Genomic DNA, 22453 nt, shown 5'->3' with positions numbered 1-22453 from the left:
GCAGCTTCTGTTTGGGGTTTGTGTTTGATTCAAAGACAGGGACACTCCCTCTCCCAGGTGATGTGGGTGGCGCCTGGCCAACAGAACTGCCAGGGGAATCCCGAGGCTGACGGGCCCTGATTGCACCCCACAGTGATCAGACGGGAACGCGACCCCCAAGAAGGAGGAAGGACGTCCAGATGGTGCTGCAGGGACAGAGTGTCCCCTGGCATCAGGTGATCTGGGTGTGATTCTGGCTCCTCTGGGTGACCTTAGGCTAATTGCCTTCAGCCATAAAGCCAGTGCACAGGATTTATGATTCGGGAGCCCCTTATACTTCAGGGGGTCCTGAGGGTACCAAATGGGGACCAAGAGCTGACAGGGCCACTGTGTGGGAAGTCTCTTGAAGTCAGGCTCTGTACCCCCGGCCCCACCCCCCCGCCTTCCCAGGCTTGTCACCTCCACCCTCCTATCCACTCTATGCTGTAGCCACCTGGCGAACCTGGGGTTCCCTCAAGTCTGCTGAATCTCTAATCTCCAGCCCTTCCTCCCTGCCTCTCTCCCCAATCTCCTGTTTAACATCTTTTCATCCCCCAGGACCCTGTGCAGACATCACCAACTCCAGGGACCCTGGCAGCTTCCAGGCACTGAGGGGCTCCTCTTCTACTCACGTGCTCTGTGGTTTATGGGCAGATATACCCACACCACTCACATTACCACTGTTCCCCCAACACCTACCAGTTCAGGGCCAGACACAGTCATGAGTAAATACTCCTGAAGGTCCTCGGCACACAGAGTAGGGGGACCATCTGGAAGAGTCCATGTGGTTTTGGTTTTGCAGAAAGAGCCCCCAGAAGGGGCTGGGCTAAAGTCCCTGCCCCACCAGTTACCAGTTGGGTGGTCGCTGGCCAGCCCGTTGGCTTCACTGATCCCTGGCTTTCTCATTTGTTAAGTGGGGTGGTCTGAGCGTGAGAGCGGATAAATGCCCGTGTGCCCAGAGGGCTCAGTGACTGGGAGCCGTGGCTGCTCTATCTCCACTTTCACCAGGACTTCCAAGGGAAGCGGCATCAGGGCTCTGAGTGACACAGCCTCCACAGCGACAGCCGGGGGATGCTGCAGGCATGCGTTGGGCCAAGGTGCACAGATAGCTAGAGCAGCCTCCCCAAGGTGCCCGTCGCTCCTGGAGCCTGGGTGGGCTTGGAGGAAGCCAGCAGAGGGCAGTGAGCCCCACTGATTTTCTAGGAGGGAAGCCAGCCAGGACCTGGTTGACTTTGGAGGAGAACATGGACCGGCCCCGGGAGGCCCCAAGGGGCAGTGTGCAAAGCAGCCAGGCCTGGCTCGGGCACTGTGTGTTCTGGCGACTGCATGAGGGCCAGGCAGGCTGGGGGCGCCGCAGGTCCCAGGAGGTGCCCCTGGGAGCAGCTTTGAGCTCTGTCCACACCGGTGATGGACAGCTGTCCACTGGGGGGCCTCTCTGGGACCTCAGGAGTCCAGAACCCATTTTGCAACTTCACACTGAGACTGGCCAACACCTATCATGTTCCTGCACTGCAGGAGGCCTTGTGCCAAGAAGTATTGAGGCCGCTGGTTAGGAGCAGGGACTGAAGTCAGACCACCTGTTTTGAGGCCTGATGGTACCACTAAGCAGCCATATGACCCTGGGTGAGATACACAGCCTCTGTGCCTCCGCTGTGAGGCTTAAACAAGCTAACACATGTGAAGTGTCTAGAATCATTCCTGACTCTGAGCATTAGCCTTCACCTAATGGGAGCTATTAGCGGTGACCTCAAGAAAACCATTTAATTGGGCAACCTCGGTGGTGCAGTGATTTAGCGCTGCCTGCAGCCTGGGGTGTGATCTTGGAGACCCGGGATCGAGTCCCACGTCGGGCTCCCTGCATGGAGCCTGCTTCTCCCTCTGCCTGTGTCTCTGCCTCTCTCTCTCTCTCTGAATAAATAAACAAATCTTAAAAAAAAAAAAAAAAGAAAACCATTTAATTTCTCAGTGTCCTCATCTGTGAAACAGGACTCATAACAGTACTCCCCTCACAGCATTGTCACAAGGATCGGATGAACTAACTTATGGAAAGTGCTTCGATTCTGAGCATAACACCAGGTGCAAAGCGCTCCGTATTATTGGTCTAACACGTATCTTGTTACAGCTACAATCGTGAGTGAAGGCTATGACCTGTTTCTAGGGACTCCCCTCACCTGCTGTCTTCTAAGGTCTGGACTCTGCAGCCAGATCAGCTGCCTGGGTTTGAATCCCACCTCGGCTGTTTCTTAGAGGGAATGCTAATAGTTACTGTTTAGAGAACTAAATGAGAACAGAAATACAAAACGCTGTATTTTGATAAATGATGCCTAGCAGAGAGTACATCTCAACAAATGTTTCAGCTGTTGTTATCCCAGTTGACAGATGAGAAAACTGAGCCTTGGTGCAGTGAGGGAAAGCTAGTGGCAGGGCCGGTGCCGGGTCTTGGATCCTGGTGGGGGCCGGGGAAGTACCTCGTGAAGGAGGCCCAAGGAATGGGGGGATTCACAGACCAACATCACCAGGCCAGGAGGTGACAGAGACAGACATGAACCCAGGGCTTGGCTCACCGCCAACGTGGTTTACTCTCAGGTGGGACATGTGATGCCAATGGACCAAGGGCCTTCCTGCATGGGAGCTGTGTCCCGGGAGAAGGCATCAATGACAGAAAAAAGCATTGACTTGACCTTGTTGTTTCAGTGGGTGTCTTCATTCTGAGGCCAAGGACACAGAGGGCTTCTTCCTCTGCGGTTCTGAGAAACTGCCAGTGCCATCCAGATGTCCTGAATAGTAACTTCCCATCCTGCCTTCCCGGCTCCACCCCAACATACCTCCCAGCCCCCCTCCCGTCCTTATCATGAGGTAGTCTTCATGCCTCTTTGCATTAGCACATGCTGTTCCCCCGCTTCTGGAATGCCATTGCCTCTCCTCTGCCTGAGGTGTCCCTCTGGGCTCATCTCGCACTTACCCAAGTTGAGTCAGGCAATGTAAACGGTCTTGTTCCCAAAAGTCTTTAAGAGGAAGACACTTTGTTTCTGTGCTGGTCTCCCTTTGCTCGTCAAGGTCCACCCTGCTCCATGCCCTGGGGAGGCTGAGCACTCGGACTGTGTTCTTCTGTGCTCAGCCTGAAGAGCCCCGGGGAGGCTGGGGGCCCGGGAGAGAGTGGGGGGTGTTCCCCTGGCTGGCTGTGTCCCTCTACCTCTCCTTGCCCTGAGATGCCTAGTTCATCCCCCTCACCTCCCTGCGATGTGAGCCCCTGATGGGGGCAGGGTGGTGTCACGTCTGAGCCAGTCTGCGGGTCTACGCACATGACAGCGCAGAGAAGACCCTTGGGAAACGTCCTTGACCCAGACCGCACCAAAGGACTCGGACTGCCACACACGTGGGATTCAGTGAACAGAGTCATGTCGAGCTCAGCGTCCACCCGCCAGCTCCCCATCCAGTACCAGGTGCTTACGGAGGTGTGCAGGCGCCAGGCCAGGCGGGGTGGCAGGATGAACACTGCCTTGGGTGGGGCGGCGCTGGCAGCGCAGGCCGGGCATAGCCCAGCAAAGCACATGCACACACCTCACACTGTTTCAGAAGGCGATGCCTCCTAGGAAGGACGGAGAAGGGGTACAAAGTGATGGGGGGGTGCAGATGTGTGCTCAGGGGGCCACTGAGAGACGGGGTGTGAAGGAGCCAGGCCAGCGATGTTCTGGTGCAAGGACATTCCACACAGAGGGACCGGGGTACAGGAAGGCTGGGGGGTGGGAAGACTTGGTCTCTTGAAGAACAGCAGGGAAGCTGGGAGTCGGGGAGAGCCGAGGACTCCTCGGGGCAGGGCCCTCGCCTGGCCCTGGGCCTGCCAGCTTCCTGAATGGTGCGGGCGGGGGCCCCATGCAGGCGCTCTCTCCCTGTGCTCTCCAGTCTTCATGATGACCTCATGGGGAGGGTCTTGGTATCTCTACTCCGTACATGAGGAAACCGAGTCTGAGGGAGGTGAAGCAACTTGCTGAGTTCACAGCATCAGAGGAAGGACAGAAACGGACCCAGGCCTGCCTGCCCCGTAGGCCAGAAGGCATTTTTCCAGAACCAGCACATCCCTCTGCCAAGGATCTCTTCTTCCCTAACACTGGCCCTACAAGGGCAGGCTGCTGAGAGGACCCAAAGCTCCCAGCCAGAGGATAGGCATTCCGAAGGCCATAGAGCCAGTGGGGAGGGTACTGGGATTCAGGCCCCCCGCTCCTTGCAAAGGAGAAACTGGTTGGTGAACAGCAAAGCTGTGCTATGCCCAGACCTTCCTCCGGGGCCAGGGCGTATTGGCTAATGGGTATCATTTCAGTCCTTTCATTTCTAATAGACACTGTAGTGTCATAAAGACTGTCATTTCCCATGGCTCAGGCAGGATAATCAACATGCTGGCTGCCCACAGGGCTGGGAGTGGCAGGATCTGGACAGAGCTGTAAAGATGACTATCCTCTCCCTGTTGGCCATTCCAGTCCTTTTCCAACCAGATATAGCTGGGCTTGGGGTCCCTAGAGGCCCCCACTGGCTACACAGGTACAGGTGCCAGAGGTGATGACGCCTGTCACATTTTAAAAACAGAAACTGAGGGGCAACCCGGGTGGCCCAGCGGTTTGGCGCCTCCTTCAGCCCAGGGTGTAATCCAGGAGACCTCGGATCGAGTCCCACGTCGGGCTTCCTGCAGGGAGCCTGCTTCTTTCTCCCTCTGCCTGTGTCTCTGCCTTTCTCTCTCTCTCTCTCTCTCTCATGAATAAGTAAATAAAATATTTAAAAAAATAAAAACAGAAACTGAGGCCAGAGAAGGAAGTGGTCTCCCTAAGATCACGCAGCAAGTCAGCGACAAAGCTGGGCTGAGAACTTGGGTTTCCAGGCCAGAACTTTTGCATGAACTCAGTGGTAAATAGTAGTCACCGAGGTGTGTTAAATCTTTCTCAGGAGCCAGGCACAGTCATGCATGACCTCATTCAGTTCCCACACAGAACCGACGAAGCAGGTGTTATTACCATCACCCTCAATTAGCAGGCTGTAAGGTGGACCCCGTGGGATGCCCTCGAAGAAGATCTGGTGTGTGACGAGTCTTGTCCAGAGAAACAGACCCAGGTGGTTTGTAGGCTGGCCAAGATAGCTCAGCTGCTGGAGGAGTCTGAGAGGTAGATGGTGGGTGGGAGGAAAAGAGGAAGAAGCCTCTGCTCCAGACACACCGCGGTGTCAGTCAAGCCTCTCCTGCTGGCCCCTTACCCTGCTAGACTTCCCTAGTTCATCATCTTGCTACATTCACACAGCAAGCTACGAACAGTGGTCCCATTTTGCAGATAGAGATAGCGAGGCTCACACTATCAAAGTGATTTGCCCAAATTCACAAAATTAATAAGAACTTGGACTTGAACCTGGTTCTCCTAATGTCCAGGCAACTCTTTTTCCCTTCCTTAATTCATTTTTTACTTTGGTGGCTCCTTTCTCTTTTGTTTTCTCTACAAGTTACCAACTGTTTGCCTCCCTCTCCTTTTTGCCGCTACATCTGGATGTAAGCCTCCTGAAGGTAGGAATCTCATCTGACTTCTTCACTGCTGTGTATTTGGAGCCTGTCACAAAGCTGGAATCAAGGGCTTGGGTGAGTTGTTGAAGGAATCATGATCCGGCTATAATTTGTTTAACTGAAACCCATGGTCAGCATGGTCAACGTGGAGATTTCTATTGATGGTGAGTGATTCATTGTGCAGCTATGCGGGGGGGGGGGGGGGGGGGGGCAGGGGAAAGTGGTGTATTATAACTGCATTTTTTGTTTATTTTTCGTTAACAAGATTGCTCCACTTCTTGATACGTAGAGCTCTGGGGAGGCCTGGACCAATGTTCAGGAGGATGCCGGAGCCGTCCTCATAGGAAAGCCCTGGGAACCCAACTCCTGCTTCCCCATTGTGTAAGCTTAGAGAAACATGGGTGCTGGACTCGCTCTGAGTGAAGTCCAGTGGTAGGAGAGGGCCCACAGATGAACAGTCTCCAAAGAGAACTCAGCTGACGGGAAATAAGGGACTGATGACCTATGCTCAATATCAGGGGGAGGACAGCTCAGGACTTTAATCAGCTTCTCAGTCAAGGATCACCATCTACATGAGGAAAAATGCCACCGTGAAGGAGACACCTGTCCTCAGCTTGCAGCCTCACTGCTGAGCTCAGGGTGGGCCTGCCTGCATTTTATGGGGGGCACTGGACCCAGAAGCATTGCCAGCTCCATACACAGGGTCCGCGGGGATGTGCACAAGCAGCCGTCCACAGCGATGCCCAGGTGGGACGTCCGCTCCCTTTCTCTGTATTCCTGGACTATGGAGGCCGGGCTGGCCTGCTGTAGACAAAGTCCTCAGGGTTCCTGAGTCAGCCCAGGAGAGTGGAGGCCCCTGGATGGTGACTGAACATCCTGCCCATGAAGGCTTGTGATAAGCGATGAGCTGGAAACGTAAGAGATGCCCTTGTTTTTACCACCCTGGGTTGGTGAAGCACGTGTGCACGCTACAGAACACATCTGTTTTACCCTCTGTCACCAGTGACCACAACTGTCCACATTAACAAGTAACACACACGAGACTTCTTTTCTATTGCAGACTGTCTTTGAAATTAGTAACGATTGCACACCCACACAGGACATGCCATAGATGACAAAGCTCTTACCCATTCGTGCTGGTCTCTGAGCCTCACACCAACCCTGTGAGGGAGGGAGGGCACATGGATCCTTCCTAGGAAAGTGAGACTCAGAGAGCGACAGTGGCTTGCCCATGGTCATCAACGAGTCAACAAGTCCAGGCCCTGCCCCAGTTGTGGGGACCCCACACTGCCTGCCAGGGAAGCCCGAACCCAGGTCCCCGCCTGCTCACAACAGCATCAGGACCACGATGGCAATGACCATGAGGACTCCAGCCAGGATGCAGAGCCCCAGGAAGACAATGTCACTGGTGTCCTGGGCCACCATAGCCACGGGGCCCTCTAGTGCATCCACCTCATCTCTGGGAGGCGCTTCCTGAAGATGCTCTGCTGTGGCAGCATAGGGCCCAAGCCAGTCGGAGCCGGACAGCAGGTGGACAGAAGCCTCCTTGCGCCGTGGCTCACAGCGGACCTCATACTCATGGATGTCCTCCTGCCCACCGGCCGAGAAGTCGATGTACAGCACACTGACGATCACGGAGGTGTTGTTCCTCCTCTGTGGGGGTCACAGGGCGCTCACTTACACCTGAAGGGGCCAGGGCTGAGCCTGTTCCCCTAGATTTGTGGGGACTCTGTGCCAAAAGGGCAGAACCACAGGAGCCTGGGTTCTAGTCTCTGCTTGGCCACTGACTCCCTTCCTGCTCGGAACCTCAGTGTCCCCTCCTGTAAAAGAGACACTATGGGGATGTCTAGAAGTACAAAATCAGATTTAATGGGTCAGTGCTTGATCTGGCTTCAAAGAGGAGGCATCTCTGAAAGATAGTAACCGACCCATTTGCCACATTCCAGGCTCTGTTTCAAGTGCATTATCTCATTTAATTCTCACTATGACCCTCTTCTTATTGTTACCATTAATATCCCCATTTCACAGATGAGGAAACTGAGGCCCGGAAGTTAAATTCTTTGTCTGAGGTCACACGACACACAAGTGACAGGTAACATGCACTCACCCAGATCTGCCCAGTTCTTGACTGTGCTCTTAGCCACCAAGCCTCTCTCAAACCAGAGTAGACGTTAAGTAGACGTAAGTAGAACCAAAGCAGACTCTAAAGCATCTAATTCAGTCTCCCTTGGCAATTTACAGATGTGACTACTAAAGCCCGGCAAAGGCAGTAACTTTCCCAGAGCTAGGTCCAGAAGCCAAAAGTTGCCTGCCTCCCAGTTAGAAGCTCATATCCCTGCCTATGTGACCTTCTTTCTGGAATCTTTTCTCCCAATTATGCCTGCGGTCATTATGTGTCCCTGTTGTTGAGTCCCTGGCCGTGCTAGTGGCACCACCCAGGGTTAGGAAGAGCCACTGAGGAATGAAATGTGGAGGGCCTGGCTACTGCTGCCCTCCCTACCCCTATAGACAAGGGAGGCAGGAGTCAAGCTGCCCTGAAGATGGTGGGGGTGTTTGGGCCAGGACCTGAGGGGCAGCATTTTGATGGGCAGTCTGGTGTGGCCTGGGACAGGGGACTGCAGTGGGGCAGGGCAGTGGGGCAGGGCTATTCCCCTCACCTGCCCTAAGTCTGCAGCGGCTGTTAAACCCCTTGGGCTGCCCAACTGCCCATGTCCAGTGGTGGCACCTCTGAGATGAAGCTTCTGGATGTGGAAGCTGTCTAATACAGAGCAAGCAGGCAGGAGCAGTAGAAAGCTGCCATCACTGGACACGGGGTGACCCCTCTGGGGAAAGGGAGTTACAAAGGGGCCTCCTTCCAAAAGGCTCTGATTCCATATCCTCAGAGGAGGTTTTTGCATTTGTGCCCTCAACCTATCTGCCACCACACCCTGGTGTCCTGGGTTTTCATGGTACAGAATTGGAATGCCAGGCAAAGAAACACAAGATCTGTGAGTGGAAGGGGACGCAATAAAGTGAATCCACGTGATAAAGAAGGGAGAAAAAAAATTACATAAGATGGGGGTGTAGGGAAGGTTTAGGGGTTTTCGATGAATGAGAAACTTGAAGGGAAAAAACCAGCCACACGAGATGTGGTTGTTGGCGGTTATGAAATCAAGTCTCCAGTGTTTTTTAAGAGATGTGAGCTGCACATCTTTGAGAGCAACTCAGGACAGACCCTGGTCTTCGTAGGTCTAGGACTTATAAGGGTGACACTGGGAATCCAGGAGTCCATGGTTCTCAGCTTTTTGTTTCCATGATATTGGCCCCCAGATTCTATGATTCTGTGGCTCCAAGTTATGGTAGTGGTTCCATGGCTCAGCCTCTGAGTTATTATGATATCTTGTTCTCCATTTCATGGTTCCCTGCCTCTGGGATTCTCTGTCACCATGTTTTCATGACTCTGTGGAATGTCCAAAGAAAATCCCTGGGGGATTTAGGGCATGGAATCGGGGTGAGGGCAGATCATCTTGGCAGTTGAGACTGCCCCCACTTCTCTCCTCAGGTCAAAAGGACAGAGGCTGCCAGAAGCTGGGCAAGTGGAGGCATAGGCCAGTGGGCCCTAGGGGGACATTTGGCTAATGTGGGGGGGCAGGTTGGTACAGTTTGCTGGAAAGTATGTGATTTCTGCCAAGCCAGTCTGGCACATTGCCAAATACCACGGCTGGGGTAGAGGGTCTCCCTGGAGGTTGAGAGGGGTCCTCTTCTTTCCCCTTTAACCTGTCTCTAAGAATGCAACATCTGAGGTGCTTGGGCCACTCTGAGGGCCCCAAACCTGGAGTCAAGGCCTCAAAAATATACAGATAGTGGAAAAAATTCATTTGTAAGCCTCGCTGCCTTTGGAGGGAAGTGGATCCTGTCACTTGAAAGGCCCTTTTGTTCTGTGGAGCCCAGGGACCATTTGGATCACAGGTTGGGGAGGGGGCAGCAGGAGGCAGCAGGGCTCCAACAGCTCTGCATGTTAAAGGGGTGAGGCCCGGGTAGTGGGGAGTTCCCAGGAGAAGGGAAGGCCTCCAAGGATGGTCAGGGTCAGGGCTTTGCAGGAGGAGTCTTCAATAGAGGCTTTTGGGGTGGGTGCCTGGGGGGCTCAGGTGGCTAAACGTCTGACTCTTGATTTAAGCTCAGGTCATGATTTCAGGGCTGTGGGATCGAGCCCTGTGTCGGGCCCTGCACTTATCGTAGGGTCTGCTTGTGATTCTCTCTCCCTGTCCCTCTGCCCCTCCTGCTCGTGTTCTCTCTCTCTCATAAGTAAATCAATATTTTTTAAAAGATTTATTTATTGATTAATGAGACACACACACACAGAGGCAGAGACACAGGCAGAGGGAGAAGAAGGCTCCATGCAGGGAGCCCGACGTGGGACTCGATCCCGGGTCTCCAGGATCACACCCTGAGCCAAAGGCAGACACTCAACCACTGAGCCACCCAGGCAGCCCTCATAACTAAGTTAATCTTTAAAAACATAGGGGCTTTTTAGTTGTCACTGGGTTATACAGCAGGGCCCCCTTCTCTGTCTCCCATTTGAGTTCTTCCTCACGTTCACTCTGCTCAAGTTTGTTGCGTTCTGTGTCCAGGCTTGTGGGGTCACTGAGCCAGGAAGAGAAGCTAAATTCTCAGGAATGGCAGGTGCCTCTCAGCAGGAGTCAGACCCCCTACCCTGGGCCTGCCCTCCCCCAGCCCAGCCCCTACCTGAGACTCGGTGCCGCAGGTGTCAAAGCGGGCCTGGATCCTGAAGGAACTGCCCGCTTCCTGGGCGGCACAGCTGCGGCTGCCCAGGTAGACCTTGGTCCGCTCCAGCGGCGCCAGCGCCTGTGCGGAGATCAGGATCTGGAAGTCCGTGCGGGAGCAGCTCACGTTCACGGGTACGACTAGGAATGGAGGGAAGGAGGGAGGGGCTGGAGGCCTTAGGGGCAGGAGGTCTGTCCTCACCATCCCGAGACCCCACTCAAAGGGAGGCCTAGAGTGGCGAGATGCCTATGCAGCCCGATGGGGGTGTTTGCGTGTGTTGTCGCATTTAACTGCATCAGACATGAGCTCCCCGGGGCAGGCACCAGGCCTTCTCATGTCCTCGAAGCCCAGCTCTCATAGCAGGTGCTGTGAATGTTGAATGAATGAATAAATATTCTTAATCACAAGAAGAGCTACTATTTGCTGATCTCTTTGCCGTGTGCCTGGCAATTCATTCAACCATTTAACAAATATTTCTTGATGGCTTACTATGTGCAGGCACTATTTCAAGCACTGCAGAAATAGAAATGGAAAAAAAAAAAAAAAGAAAAGAAAATCCAACAGCCCAAACTTTCTGCCTCCTTGGAGCTTACATTCTAGTTGGGTAGGGGGGCAATCAGTATGAAAATGAAAGACCGGTCACAGTGGGCTGCAGGAAAATCAAGCAAAGAAGACAAGGAAAGCAGAGCTCGTGTGTGGGGCTGGAGGCAGAAATGCAGTGTTCCGGAGGGCGGAGAAGGAAGCCTCACTCTCTCCCCATGATGACACTGTGAGGTGGACACAACTAAAACCCATTTTAGTTTTGGAAACTGAAGCTCTGACAGGTGAAGTTGTTGGCAGTAGTTGAGTTGGGATTTTAACCATCATTGAGTCTACAGGATGGAGTCTACGGGTGACCCCTCCACCCCATATGGTGGGCCCTGCTGCCCTCCAGGCCAAGACACGTGACTTTCTGTGCCTGGGTGTATCCCAGCATGCATGTGCGTGTGTGCATGTGCGTGCGTGTGTGTGTTTGTGTGCATATGGGGGCAGTGCCTGCCGGGGTGGGGGCCGTGGAGGGTAGAAGGGGTGGCCGGTGGCAGGAAAGGGAAGAGCTGGCAGGAGGAGGCCTGAACTCTCAGCGCGTCTCCGGGAAATGCCTCAGACATGTTTCAGCCTCTGGTGTCTGGGCAGCCGGGGATTTACGGGCCTGCCATCTCCCACGATGATCTTCGGTGGCGCTGAACTGTGTGTCACCCCTGATGGATGCTGAGGTTGTCCTCCGGCCAGGAGGCCGCGTGCCGCCTGTGCCACAGCTGGAGCCTCGCCCACCACGAGTGCCCCTGTCTGACCCTGGGCTCCCACGGGGATCTGGGGAGGGGGGAAGGTGGGGGCTCCTGCCCAGGAACACAGTCGGGTTTAGAGCTGCCCACCTTCAGTCTCTGTAGGCACCAGAAGGAGAAGGGGCTTGTCCAAGATCCCACAGGCCTGGGAGAGGACCCAGGCCCAGAAACAAGATGATCAGAACCAAAGGGGACCTCAAAGATGCCTCAGCCAGTGTCCTCATTTTACTGAGACCCTCAGAGAAGAAACAACCTGCCAGCTAACTGAGGCAGAGCCTGTGGCACCCGAGTCCCTGGAGTGAAGCCCTAGTGAGGTTGCTCTAACAAGGGATAGCTCCCCTTAGCCCCAGGTTACGGATGGAGCCAACTGAGGCCCTGGAGGGTGGGTCTGCCCAGGTGGCCTCATTGCCACTAGCTTGCGGTGGCTCTGCTGTGTCCTGCCCCTTCACCACTTGCATATAGAGTAGAGACAGAGGGAAGATGTTTTGAATGCAGACCAGGCCTGAGACACGTGAGGGAGAGAAATCCACCTGCAGCCGAGGCAAGGATGTCCCCGGAGTCGGGCACTGGGACCCGTGCCCTCATTCCATCTGCATGACTGCCTACAAGGGCATTCATCATCCCCTTGTACAGATGAGGCCACTGGGTGACCAGTAAATGGCAGCATTTGGATGTGGCCCTGGTCTGTCTGTGCTCAGCCCTGGTTTCCTCCCCACTGGGCTCTGTTGGGCCACCAAGATGGTAGACACGGGTTCTCATCTTGGCCGGGCCCCTGCTGCCCACATGACCTTGGTGAGGTGTTTCCTCTCTCTACCTCCCTTTCCACACCTGCACAGCAAGAAGCTTTCACCTGCTCAGGCAGAGGGCAAAATGGGTCCAGAGCATAGGCTTTCCTGGGCCTGTGGGTGAGGGAAGGGTAACGAACAGAGGGGAGAGAAGGTGGAGGCTGCTGGCCGGCCAACCTAACAGGTACTATGGAACCTGGGAAAGCTTCTTCACCTGTCGCTGTAGCTAGGCGTGGCCACCTGACCAAGTTCAAACTCATGAGACCAAGAAGTCTTTTTCTGAAAATGCTTTTGCTTTCCTCATAATAGGACATTTGTAGCTGGCATCTCCCCTACCCTCTCCCAGCCTTGAACATGGACGTGATGATGTCTGGAGTTGTAGCAGCCGTGTTGCAATCAAGAGGCCAGCAGAATCCCAGAGTTACCAGCTGAGACAGTGTTAAGTCTCTGAACCAACAAAGCAGCTCCTTAGCTCTAGATCTCTCGTGATGCGAGGAAAACAAAAGCCATTTGTTCAAGCCGCTGTCGGTCAGGATTTATGACCGATACAAGCAAAGCCGGTCAGCGTCTCCATGGTTATACCGATTGTTTATCATAAGTGATATGGACATATTGTGTGTACTGGCCCTGGAAACATGGGATGAACCACAGCATGAGAGAGGCCAGGGTCTCAAGGGGGAAGGAGACAGATGAGGGGGAATTAGGGAATGTGGAGCTGGAGGCTAGAAAGGCAGGGCTCTGCAGTCATGGAAATAAGCATGGTCCACATTGGCAGGGTCCCCAAGGTCCCAGAGCAGCAGCCACCCCAGAAGAGATTGGAGGAGCCAAGTGGTGGGATAGAGGGAGGAAGGTGCAGAGGAACCCAGCCTTGTCCCTCCATCCTATCAGCACCACCCACACCCTCACCCCCAGCTGACCTCCAATGTAGGCCACAGAGAAGCCCCTTCGGGCAGTGCTGCGGTCCGTGTGCAGCAGAAGCAGAAGCTGGTTTTGGTTCGAGGTGACCGGCGCTGGCAGGTGGTGTCCACACCAACTGCCCAGTAGGGGTGCCTCCTCGCTGGCCCCATCATAAGCTGACAGATGGTCGAAGTCACAGGTCCTGGTCAGGCTATTGGGACCCTCCAGATCCAGGTCCAGGAAGAACACCTTGACCCGATAGCCAGGAGGCAGGCGGATGGTCCAGTGGCAGTGGATGTTGTTAGGGTAGGAGTCGGGGTACTGTGGGCTGGAGAAGTTACCCCGCACAGCCGTGTACACCTCCTGGCATTCTCCTGGATTGGGGAGGGGGAAGGGGTCGAAGAACAATGATGACGAGTGTAGAGACTGTGACCCTCTGCTTCACGGCTTGGGCAGTGGGCACCGTAAAGGTCCTGAAACCACCCTGGCAGGTGGTGGGCACCATGGTCGGCAAATCAGACAACTGATGCCAAAGCCTGCTTTAAATCAAAACTAACTGAAGACTAGGACTCTCATTCCCATCGGCAGTCCACTTCACGAGTGCTAGTCCTGTTAGGAATTCAACAACAAGACCTAATACTTGTCCCCAGAGTTGAGTTGAACATTAGACTTGATGGACAATGTGGCTCATGACATGACCTTGCTCATTTTCTCACTGCCCCTCATCCAGCTCTATCTTTCAGTCTCACCAAACACCTAGCCTTGGAGCACTGAACCCTCTCTGCCTGCCTCCCCGCCTTCATGCCTACTGAGCTCTCGGTCTCGAATACCCTTCCCTCCCTCTGCCTCTGGCTAACTCTTCCAAAGCACTACTCAATTCTCTCCTCCTCCAGGAAGTCCTCCATGATCCTTACTGTTAACGCCGATCACAGTGGCTTGTCCTTGTCTATTTCCTCCTCTATCTCCTCCACCGTCTAGTTCATTTCACTGTCAAGGGTTCATTCATTTGGGCAAACATCAATCGAATCTCTTCTATGTGACAGATACAGAGACAAATCCACAGGAAGTCACAGTTGGGGGGAGGGGGATCAACGTGTGAATCACAAACATAAAGGATAAATGTTAGATCATTGCTGCAGAAAAACCTCCAGAAGGAATCGAAAGGACTAATTCTGAGTAAATCAGGAAGACTTCCCAGAGGAGGTGACATGCTTCTGCCTTGGCACTGGCCAGGCAGGGCCATGCACAGCATGCACAGGGGACTCCAGGGATGTCCCCAGCCCCTTCTACCTGAGAAGTAGTAGGCCTTGAAGCCCCGGCCTCCGATGTTAAAGTCGGACTTGAAGATCACCTGCAGCTCGTGGCCCAGTGACACAAGAGTGGGGGGCCTGGTGCTGCCACAGTAGTGGTGCCCGTGGGCAGGGACTGACCCCTCAAGGACGGCCACGTAGTCATAGGTGCACTCCTCATTGCCCTCCAGCTGGAAGTCCACGAACACCAGCTTGACGGTGGCAGCGCCAGAGGCCCGGATCACCCAGTGGCACTCCACGTTGTTAGGGTAGTTGTCAGGGTACTCAGGGCTGGTGAGGACCCCCGAGAGGCCCGTCAGGACGCCACCACACACATCTGCAAAGAAGCCCTCCTGAACTGACCTTTCTCCCTACCCATGGCCCCTCAAGCCTCCTCCCTTGGGAACCGGATGCCCCCCAACATGCCACTTGGATGGGTATCTCATCACCATCCACTGAGTGCTTGCTAGGTGGCAGGCACAGGCCTGGCACTTGGCATCGAGGCCGTCTTTTGACACCATTACCGTCGCCCTAGGGGAACGCATAGTGGTTCTCCCCCATTTTATGGTTGTGAAAATGGAGGCACAGGGAAGGTGAGTAACTTACCTGGGCGGGGGGGCTGGGGGGTGTGTCACCCAGACAGATCCTGAGACAGGGTGTGAGCACAAGGAGTTCATTTGAGAGATATAAGGGCCAGCAAAGGGCACTGTCAGGCCTGCTGCCGAGCCCTGCTGGGGAACCCTGGGGAATGGCATCAGGCACACACTTCAGAGTTATGTCCCCCAAGACAAAGGGAGCTGAGGCATTTGTACAACAACTCCAGCAAGTCCAGGCCAAGGGCTGCTGGGGATAGAGGGGACCCACTGAGACTTTAGAAGAGGGCTTCCACTAGGGATGTAGAGGCTGGCAGGAGCCGCTGAAGGGATGAGGCCCCGGGAACATGGGCAGGGCCCTGACAGCATGCCACCCAGATGATAACGGATGCAGGGCCTGGGCACTCAACCGTGGGGTTCTCACTGTCCCCTCCTACCAGGCCCGTGGGGCACAGAGGCTGGGGTGCCGAGTTTGGGAATGTTCTCAAACTTTCCTAACAGAAGAAACTGAGGCTTGGAGAGAGGATCTGGTGAAGTGGAGATGGGTGTGAAGTCTGAAGACAGGTGTCCTCTCAGCTTGTCTCCTATTAGGGGTGTGACCCCGGGCCAGTGATCCAGGCTCCCTGAGCCTCGAGAGAATATTAGAGGTCAGAACCTGCCCAGCCAGATCTACCGGGGGCAGGCTCACGCGGAGTCTCAGAGGCTGGCGAGAAGAGGTGGGTGATGATGAACGCCCTGACCAGCTGGAGGCCCCAGCAGGGAGGGGCACACTGCTATTCCCCAAAACTCCAGAATCTCGCCCCAGGGATTGGCCTTTGTGAGCAGAGTGCTGCTCTGGCCGTGTTTTTCACGCTCGGCCGTGTCATTTTGAGAAGGCACACTCCTTCTCTGCTCGCAACTTTCTTGTTTGTGAAATAAGAGGGCAGGTTTTGACAGCCTGTGAGATCCTTTTCCATGTGAACACCCTTAGCAGAGGCTTTCAGACTGTGCTCCGGAGCTTCGCAGCAGGCCCCGGGGCATCTATCTGCCCGCATGTGGGGCAACTTTCATTCCTGTGCTGTATCCAAGCTCTCTACGGTGCCCTGAAAGACAGCGTCCACAGTCACAGGTCATATGTATAAATGTCACTCATTGGAGGCCATCCGTATTGACTTCTGTTTTCCGTGATTGGCTTATAATAAGTAAACGCTAAAAATACGAACTTAGAAAATACAGTAAATGCCTACCAATAAAAATACTGTCTTTATCTCTTTTATATAGAAGGGATTATCGTGAAGTTCCATGTGTTTTAATGGTACTCCTGTTTTTAAAAATGTTGGAAAAGATTGCTTATGGTATTATGACTTGGATATGCTAACATTTTAAAAAACTAAGTCTAAAATTCCAAAACTACTATGCAATTAGTCTGTGATTCTTGTGCTTCAGCATGCTACAGTTCTGTGCCTCCCAGGCCAGCTCGGGGAGTGGTGTCCTACCTGAGGCACCACCCCCCCCATTGTTGTCTGGGGACCCTGGGTGCCAGGAGCCTCTGTGGCTGTCTGTCGCTGGAGCTGACGTGAGTATGGCCTTGGGCTTAGGTCTGGGGAGAAGGGAGGAGGTCTGAGTATATGAGAGGCCTGGAAGCAGAAGGAATGAGTCAAGAAGAAAGGCAAGCCTAGAAAGGGCTCTGCTCCTCTCGGTAGACTAAGGGGCCTGCTTCCAGGCTGAGAGAGAGAGGGTTAGGTTATATCACATCAAGTGTAAGAGGGGTTAGGAAAGGCTTGAGGAGGGAGGACGTCACCGGCTCCACACAGATGGCCCTCGTGCATCTCTTACTCCAGAGGACTTGGGGTCCCTGAACCTGCGAAGTGATGGGGTGCTGCAGAGGGGCAGGCAGCAGTGGCAGCATGATGTCCTCTCCTTTGTCCTGGTACCATGACATGGGATAAGGACAATAGAGGGGTGCCTGGGTGGCTCAGGTGGTTAATCACCTGCCTCGGCTCAGGGTTCATGATCCTGAAGTCCTGGGATCAAGCTCAGGGAGGAGTCTGCTTCTCCCTATGCCCCTTCCCCCACTTGTGCTCTCTCTCTTCTCTCTCTCAAATAAATAAATAAAATCTTTTTTTAAAAAAGAGGAAGGATGATAGCGAGCACAAGAGGCCTTGCTCCTGCATACAGTGAGACCCTCCCAGGGCTCCCAGGACCACTGCCGTGAAGGTGGGGACCCACAGCCACCATGACCACAGCTGGAAGCTGCCTTTGCCCCTGAGCTGCGACAGCAGGGTCACCCCGTCTCACCCCACCCACTGCTCTCCTCCCCACCCCCGACCTCCACAGGGCCCCCCTCTTCCTTGCTCAGGCCTCCTTGCCTTTCTGGTAGCCGGCAGAAAAGCCACGGCTGGCCACGTGCTTGTCTGAGTGGAAGACGACAGACATGACGTGCCAGGAGGAGGTGAAGGGCGGCGGGGGCACCTGGCCACAGAACCTCCCCAGCAGGCTGCCCTTGTCCCCGGACGCCCCGTTGTAGACCTCCAGGTAGTCGAAGCCACAGGAGTCGTGGTACTCCAGGTCAAAGGCGTGGAAGGTGAGCAGCACCGAGGAGCCCTCGGCCACCACGATGAGCCAGCTGCACTCCGTGTTGTAGGGGTAGAGCCTGGGGAAGTTGGGGCTGGAGAAGTTTCCGGAAGGTGCCGAGAGCACGCCCCCACATTTGACACCTGGGGCAAGAGGGAAGAATGGCTCAGTCCGTGCTGGGGTCCTGGGCGGTGGGCCCAGCCACGAGGCTGGGTCTTCGGAATGGGTGGGGGAACATGAGGCCATGACCCTATACTCAAATTCCTTTACGCATGTTTGCTCCTTCATCTGCTTAATCCTCAAATACTTTTACCAAGCACTCTTTTACTCACTCAACAAATATTGTCTGAGTGCTAGGCAATGTTCTAGGTGCTGGGGTTTCAGCTGGAGCAGAACAGACAACAATTCTTGCCTTCGTGGAATTTCCTGTGTGGTTCTGACGGGGAAAACATGATAAACACAAGAAGTAAAATACAGAGCATACTGAATAGTGATTAGTGCTACGGAGAAAAGTAAAGCAGGGAAAGGAGACAGAAACGTTGGGGCGAACCTATAATTTTAGATAAAACGGTACTATATGCCAGCCCCTGGGCATGCGCGGTAGGGAATTTAAAAATAACAAATGAGCCACCTGGGTGGCTCAGCGGCTGAGTGTGCCTTTGGCTCATGTCCTGAGCCCAGGGTCCTGGGATCAAGTCCTGTATTGGGCTCCCCGCAGGGAGCCTGCTTCTCCCTCTGCCTGTGTCTCTGCCTCTCTCTCTCTGTGTCTCTCATGAATAAATAAAAATTTAAAAATACTTTTTAAAAATTACAAATGAAAATAAAATTACAAAGGATAATACCTCCACCCTCAGTGAAAATGTACACAGCCTACTGCAATGGTACAAGGACATTCTTATGTGCACATACTTGCTTATATTTTAATTTTTTTTATTTATTTATGATAGTCACAGAGAGAGAGAGAGAGAGGCAGAGACACAGGCAGAGGGAGAAGCAGGCTCCATGCACCGGGACCCCGACGTGGGATTCGATCCCGGGTCTCCAGGATCGCGCCCTGGGCCAAAGGCAGGCGCTAAACCGCTGCGCCACCCAGGGATCCCCTGCTTATATTTTAAAAAAGAAAACAATGTGAAGGAAACTAATAAAAATGATTGTCAGGGAAAGGAGTAAACAGAGGGAGGAAAACAGGCATGAAGCTAGACCTCTTTCAACGTTACCTGTTTTATAATTTTGACTTTATAATCATCCCTTTTAATATAATTTTTAAATTAGCAAAAAAAATTTTAAGGAACCCTTAAATATCCCAAACTGAAACAAATAAATGTAACTATGTATCGAGTTGGAGGCGTATTCACATGGTGAAAAATGATTTCAAATGACTTGGAAATACACTTTTTTGACCGTACCTTCCCAGTGGGATATATGCCCAGGACAAAATGAAGCACAAAGAAATCTGAAACTTGACTCAGGAGGCTTAGTGTTTGTAATCACAGTCAACAGCGCTATTTTACAGTATTTTATGAACCGGAATAAAGCACGTATGTTCATGTCCACAGAAGCTAAGATGTTCCGTGTAAGAGGAGAACGATACAACCGTAAAATTAAAAAATTAAAGAGAACACTTGTGATCCTTGATTTGAATTGAAAACAGTATGAATTTAAGGTTTATTCTTATCTCTAAAAAAGAATGAATTTCCGCGCTCTCTTCACTGAAAAGGCCAAAAAGCATGTACCAGGCCCGTGCTGACTCAGCAGGGCCCTCCGTGGGGAGCGCGCTGTGGAACGGGGGTGGCGGTCCGCTGTGCCATAGCGCTGCAGCCACACGCGGCCCTGGGGGCCCAAAGGACGGAGGCTAATCTTGCTGAGCCACACTGCTAGGGGAGGGACAAAATCCACAGGGAAGGTGATGTTCGGGTATGACCAGGAGGGATGAAGATTGTTAGTTGGCGACAATTTGGAGGGAGCAAATGGCCCAAACTCACAGGCACTTTGCCTCCCCGAGCCTCGGTCACGCATCCGTGAAATGGGGTGGCTGTGAGCGCCGAGGAGACAAAGCTTCTCCGAGGGCAGCGGATACACACCCGGTTCAGGTGTGCCAGGGCGGGAATCCCCTCTGACTTATGCCTTGATGGCAAGGGGCCGTTCCGTCCCCTGCCTGTCCTTGTCTTTCCCCAGCCCTGCCCACAGGACAGGAAAAGCCCTGGAGTGTTGGAGCAGGACTCCTGTGGCCAAGGAGGCCCTGGGTGCTGGCACAGGCAGAGGCCTTGTCCTCCGGGACTCAGCCCGACGACTTGAAGCCTAGGGTCACCCTGGGGCCTCTAAAACCTGGGAGGCTGGAAAATGAGAGCAGCTAGCCTCTGTTCTCTAGGGGGACTAGAGGAAGGAGCAAGACACCTGGGTACCCAGCCCCCCTCTGCCACCGACCAGGTGACTGGCACGTCACCTCTCCTTCTTCGAGCCCCACTTGAGCCTGTAGGAAACCCAGGCACTGAGGGCTGTTTGTGGAGCCCCACGACGTGCTCGCCCCTTGGCAACCAGTGAAGTGATACTGCTTTAGAGACAGGCCCATGACACAACAGTGCTGGGGCAGCGCAAAGCGACCTGGGACCAGGATGCTGGCTCAGGGTTCTGGGAGCTCCAAGGAGGGAGCTCTGAGGCTGATGAAAGGATGTGGAAGGCTTCCTGGAGGAGGTGGTGTTTGACTGGGGTTTGATAGATGGGCCAGATGTTCTCAGAAAGCAAAAGAGGAAAGGGACCTTTCAGAGAGAGGGTACCCTGGGGCAAGAGCTCTGAGGCCGAGGCATCTCCAGGAGGGGGTATGAGGCTCTGCTAGAGCACTGGATGCCCAAGGGACACAGGGAACCGAGGCTGGATATTATTCAGAGATTGGGGCCAACCCTGGGAGACACCGAAGGCCATTTTAAGGAACTTGGGATTTTACCTGGCTGGCAGTGGGGACGTACAGCAGGTTTTTGGGAAGGGGAAAAAATCCTCCCTCCAGCAATAAACCTTGCGTTGTTTTTTGAGCCAGTCCTTTAGCCCTTGGTAACTATGCCTTCTTGCACAGGTTACTTAACCTCCTTCTGCCTCAGTTTCTTCATCTGTAAAATGGAGGACTCATCCCCACCTTGGAGTTTGTCATGAAGATTAAATGCAGTCCTATTTGTAAAGCATCCAGCACAGAGCAGGGGTGCTGCAAACACTGTCTTCCACCATCTCAGAAACAAATGCACCCTCGACTCAGCCGCCTCCCACCTCAAAGGCCTCCTGCTTTCTGGCCTCCCGTACGGAACCCTCCTGAGACCCTGGCAGCCCCCCGTGCCCCGGCCTGGCCACCCTCCACCCCTCCCAGACCCTGCCTGTCCTCGGCAGCGCCTACCTTTCATGGCTTGGGCCCTGGGGCCTGGGGCCAGCAGCACCCCTGCCAGCAGCAGACAGGACGCCAGGTCTGCCAGCATCGCCTCACCGGGGCCCCCACGGGTCTGCAGAAACTGGGCAGGTTGGGATCTGAGGGTCTGGAGCCGGGGAAAGAGAGGGGAGTCTGAGAGGACCTCCAAGTTAATGATGGCCTGAATAATTCATCGGGCCCTCGAATTAGTAAGCTGATCCCCGGGTGCTTACTCCGTCCCGCCCGAAGGTGACGGATCTGGTGTCAGCGGGTTTACACATTCTGAGATCTGCACTGGCCGCACTGTAGCAGGAAGGGAAGTAACTTAGGGTGGGAAAGGAACCCGGTGGTGGAGAAAGGGCATGGGTTTGGGGGTCAGGCAGGTCTCACAGCCACCCTAGGTCAGCTCGAGCTGGCCAGGTGGCCTTGAACAGGTCCCCTGGACTGTGGGTCTCAGTCTTCCTCATCTGTCTAGTGGGGCCATTCAACCCTGCTTGTAGGAAATGGCATACGGCGACATGTGCTGCAGCCTGATGGGAGGCCCAACCCCCCACCCACCCACCAGGGTGCAGAAGGGACCCTCTAACTAGGGGGACAGGCACATCCTTCAGACATGCCTAGATTAGCTCAGACGGGGAGCGAAGGACACTGTTGGAAGATGATGGAAGAAGGCAGCCGAGACAACAGAACGGGAGAATTGTCTTGTACTGCTCCTAATGCGACCACGGATCTGGGCCACGGTGTCAATTCTGGCCAAAAATATTAGATATTCCCTCTTCAATGGGTCCACAAACCATACCTGAGCATCGGTCTGTGCCAGGCTGTGTGCTAGGTGAGAGGTGGCAAAAAGGCCCTCAAGGGCTCTGTGTCCAACAGGAAACAGGACCCATTTCCTCTGGGAGCCCTACTGGGCTCCGCTCAGCCCAGCTCTCGTGCCTCAGCTCCTTCCCTGGGCAGAGCCCCCTCCAGGACAGGGTGTCTGAGGGACACGTGGCACATTCCTGCCTCCCAGTGAGGAGCCTGGGCTGTGGTTTGGCCAACGGGGTCTGAATCCTGGCTCTGTCACCCTCTGCCACTTTGGTCAGGCCGCGGCAGCCTGGGAAAGTGGCCCAACCTCCCTGAGGCCCAGCCTCCTGAGCACGAAGAGGAGAAAGCTAGTCACTTGTCCTTTGCCGCGAGGATGAGATGGTTCGTAGGAAGCCTTAGCCATCGCCTGGCTCCATCCTTCGGAGCAAGCACGATTTTTATTTACCTCAGAGGAACTCAGAGGGCCATCTGCCAGACCACGTGTTGCCTCTGGCCCATCTT

At 54.2% G+C, this 22453-nt stretch overlaps 1 protein-coding gene across 1 annotated transcript; it reads right to left on the bottom strand.

The window, feature by feature from the left end:
* Positions 1-6880: 6880 nt before the first annotated feature.
* On the bottom strand, positions 6881-21215 carry CDCP2 (CUB domain containing protein 2). The gene is made up of 6 exons (XM_025426336.1): positions 21137-21215; positions 17553-17900; positions 14613-14948; positions 13343-13696; positions 10280-10458; positions 6881-7207 (listed from the first exon to the last, which is right to left on the bottom strand). Exons 1-6 carry the CDS (start codon positions 21213-21215, stop codon positions 6881-6883), a joined length of 1623 nt encoding a protein of 540 aa, XP_025282121.1.
* Positions 21216-22453: the final 1238 nt, after the last annotated feature.

The sequence above is a fragment of the Canis lupus genome, chromosome 5 (assembly GCF_003254725.2).
Source record: "Canis lupus dingo isolate Sandy chromosome 5, ASM325472v2, whole genome shotgun sequence".
NCBI lineage: Eukaryota > Metazoa > Chordata > Mammalia > Carnivora > Canidae > Canis > Canis lupus.
This window is presented reverse-complemented; position numbering and strand designations above follow the sequence as displayed.

Bases quoted from the DNA above. Each gene is read 5' to 3' on its own strand.
- CDCP2 (XM_025426336.1), bottom strand. From the start codon at position 21,215: ATGCTGGCAGACCTGGCGTCCTGTCTGCTGCTGGCAGGGGTGCTGCTG. The intron at 10,459-13,342 runs GTCAGCTGGGGG...CTCCATTCCTAG, and splicing joins CTCTGTGGCCTACATTGGAG to TCGTACCCGTGAACGTGAGC. The intron at 7,208-10,279 runs GTAGGGGCTGGG...TGACCCCCACAG, and splicing joins CCTGCGGCACCGAGTCTCAG to AGGAGGAACAACACCTCCGT.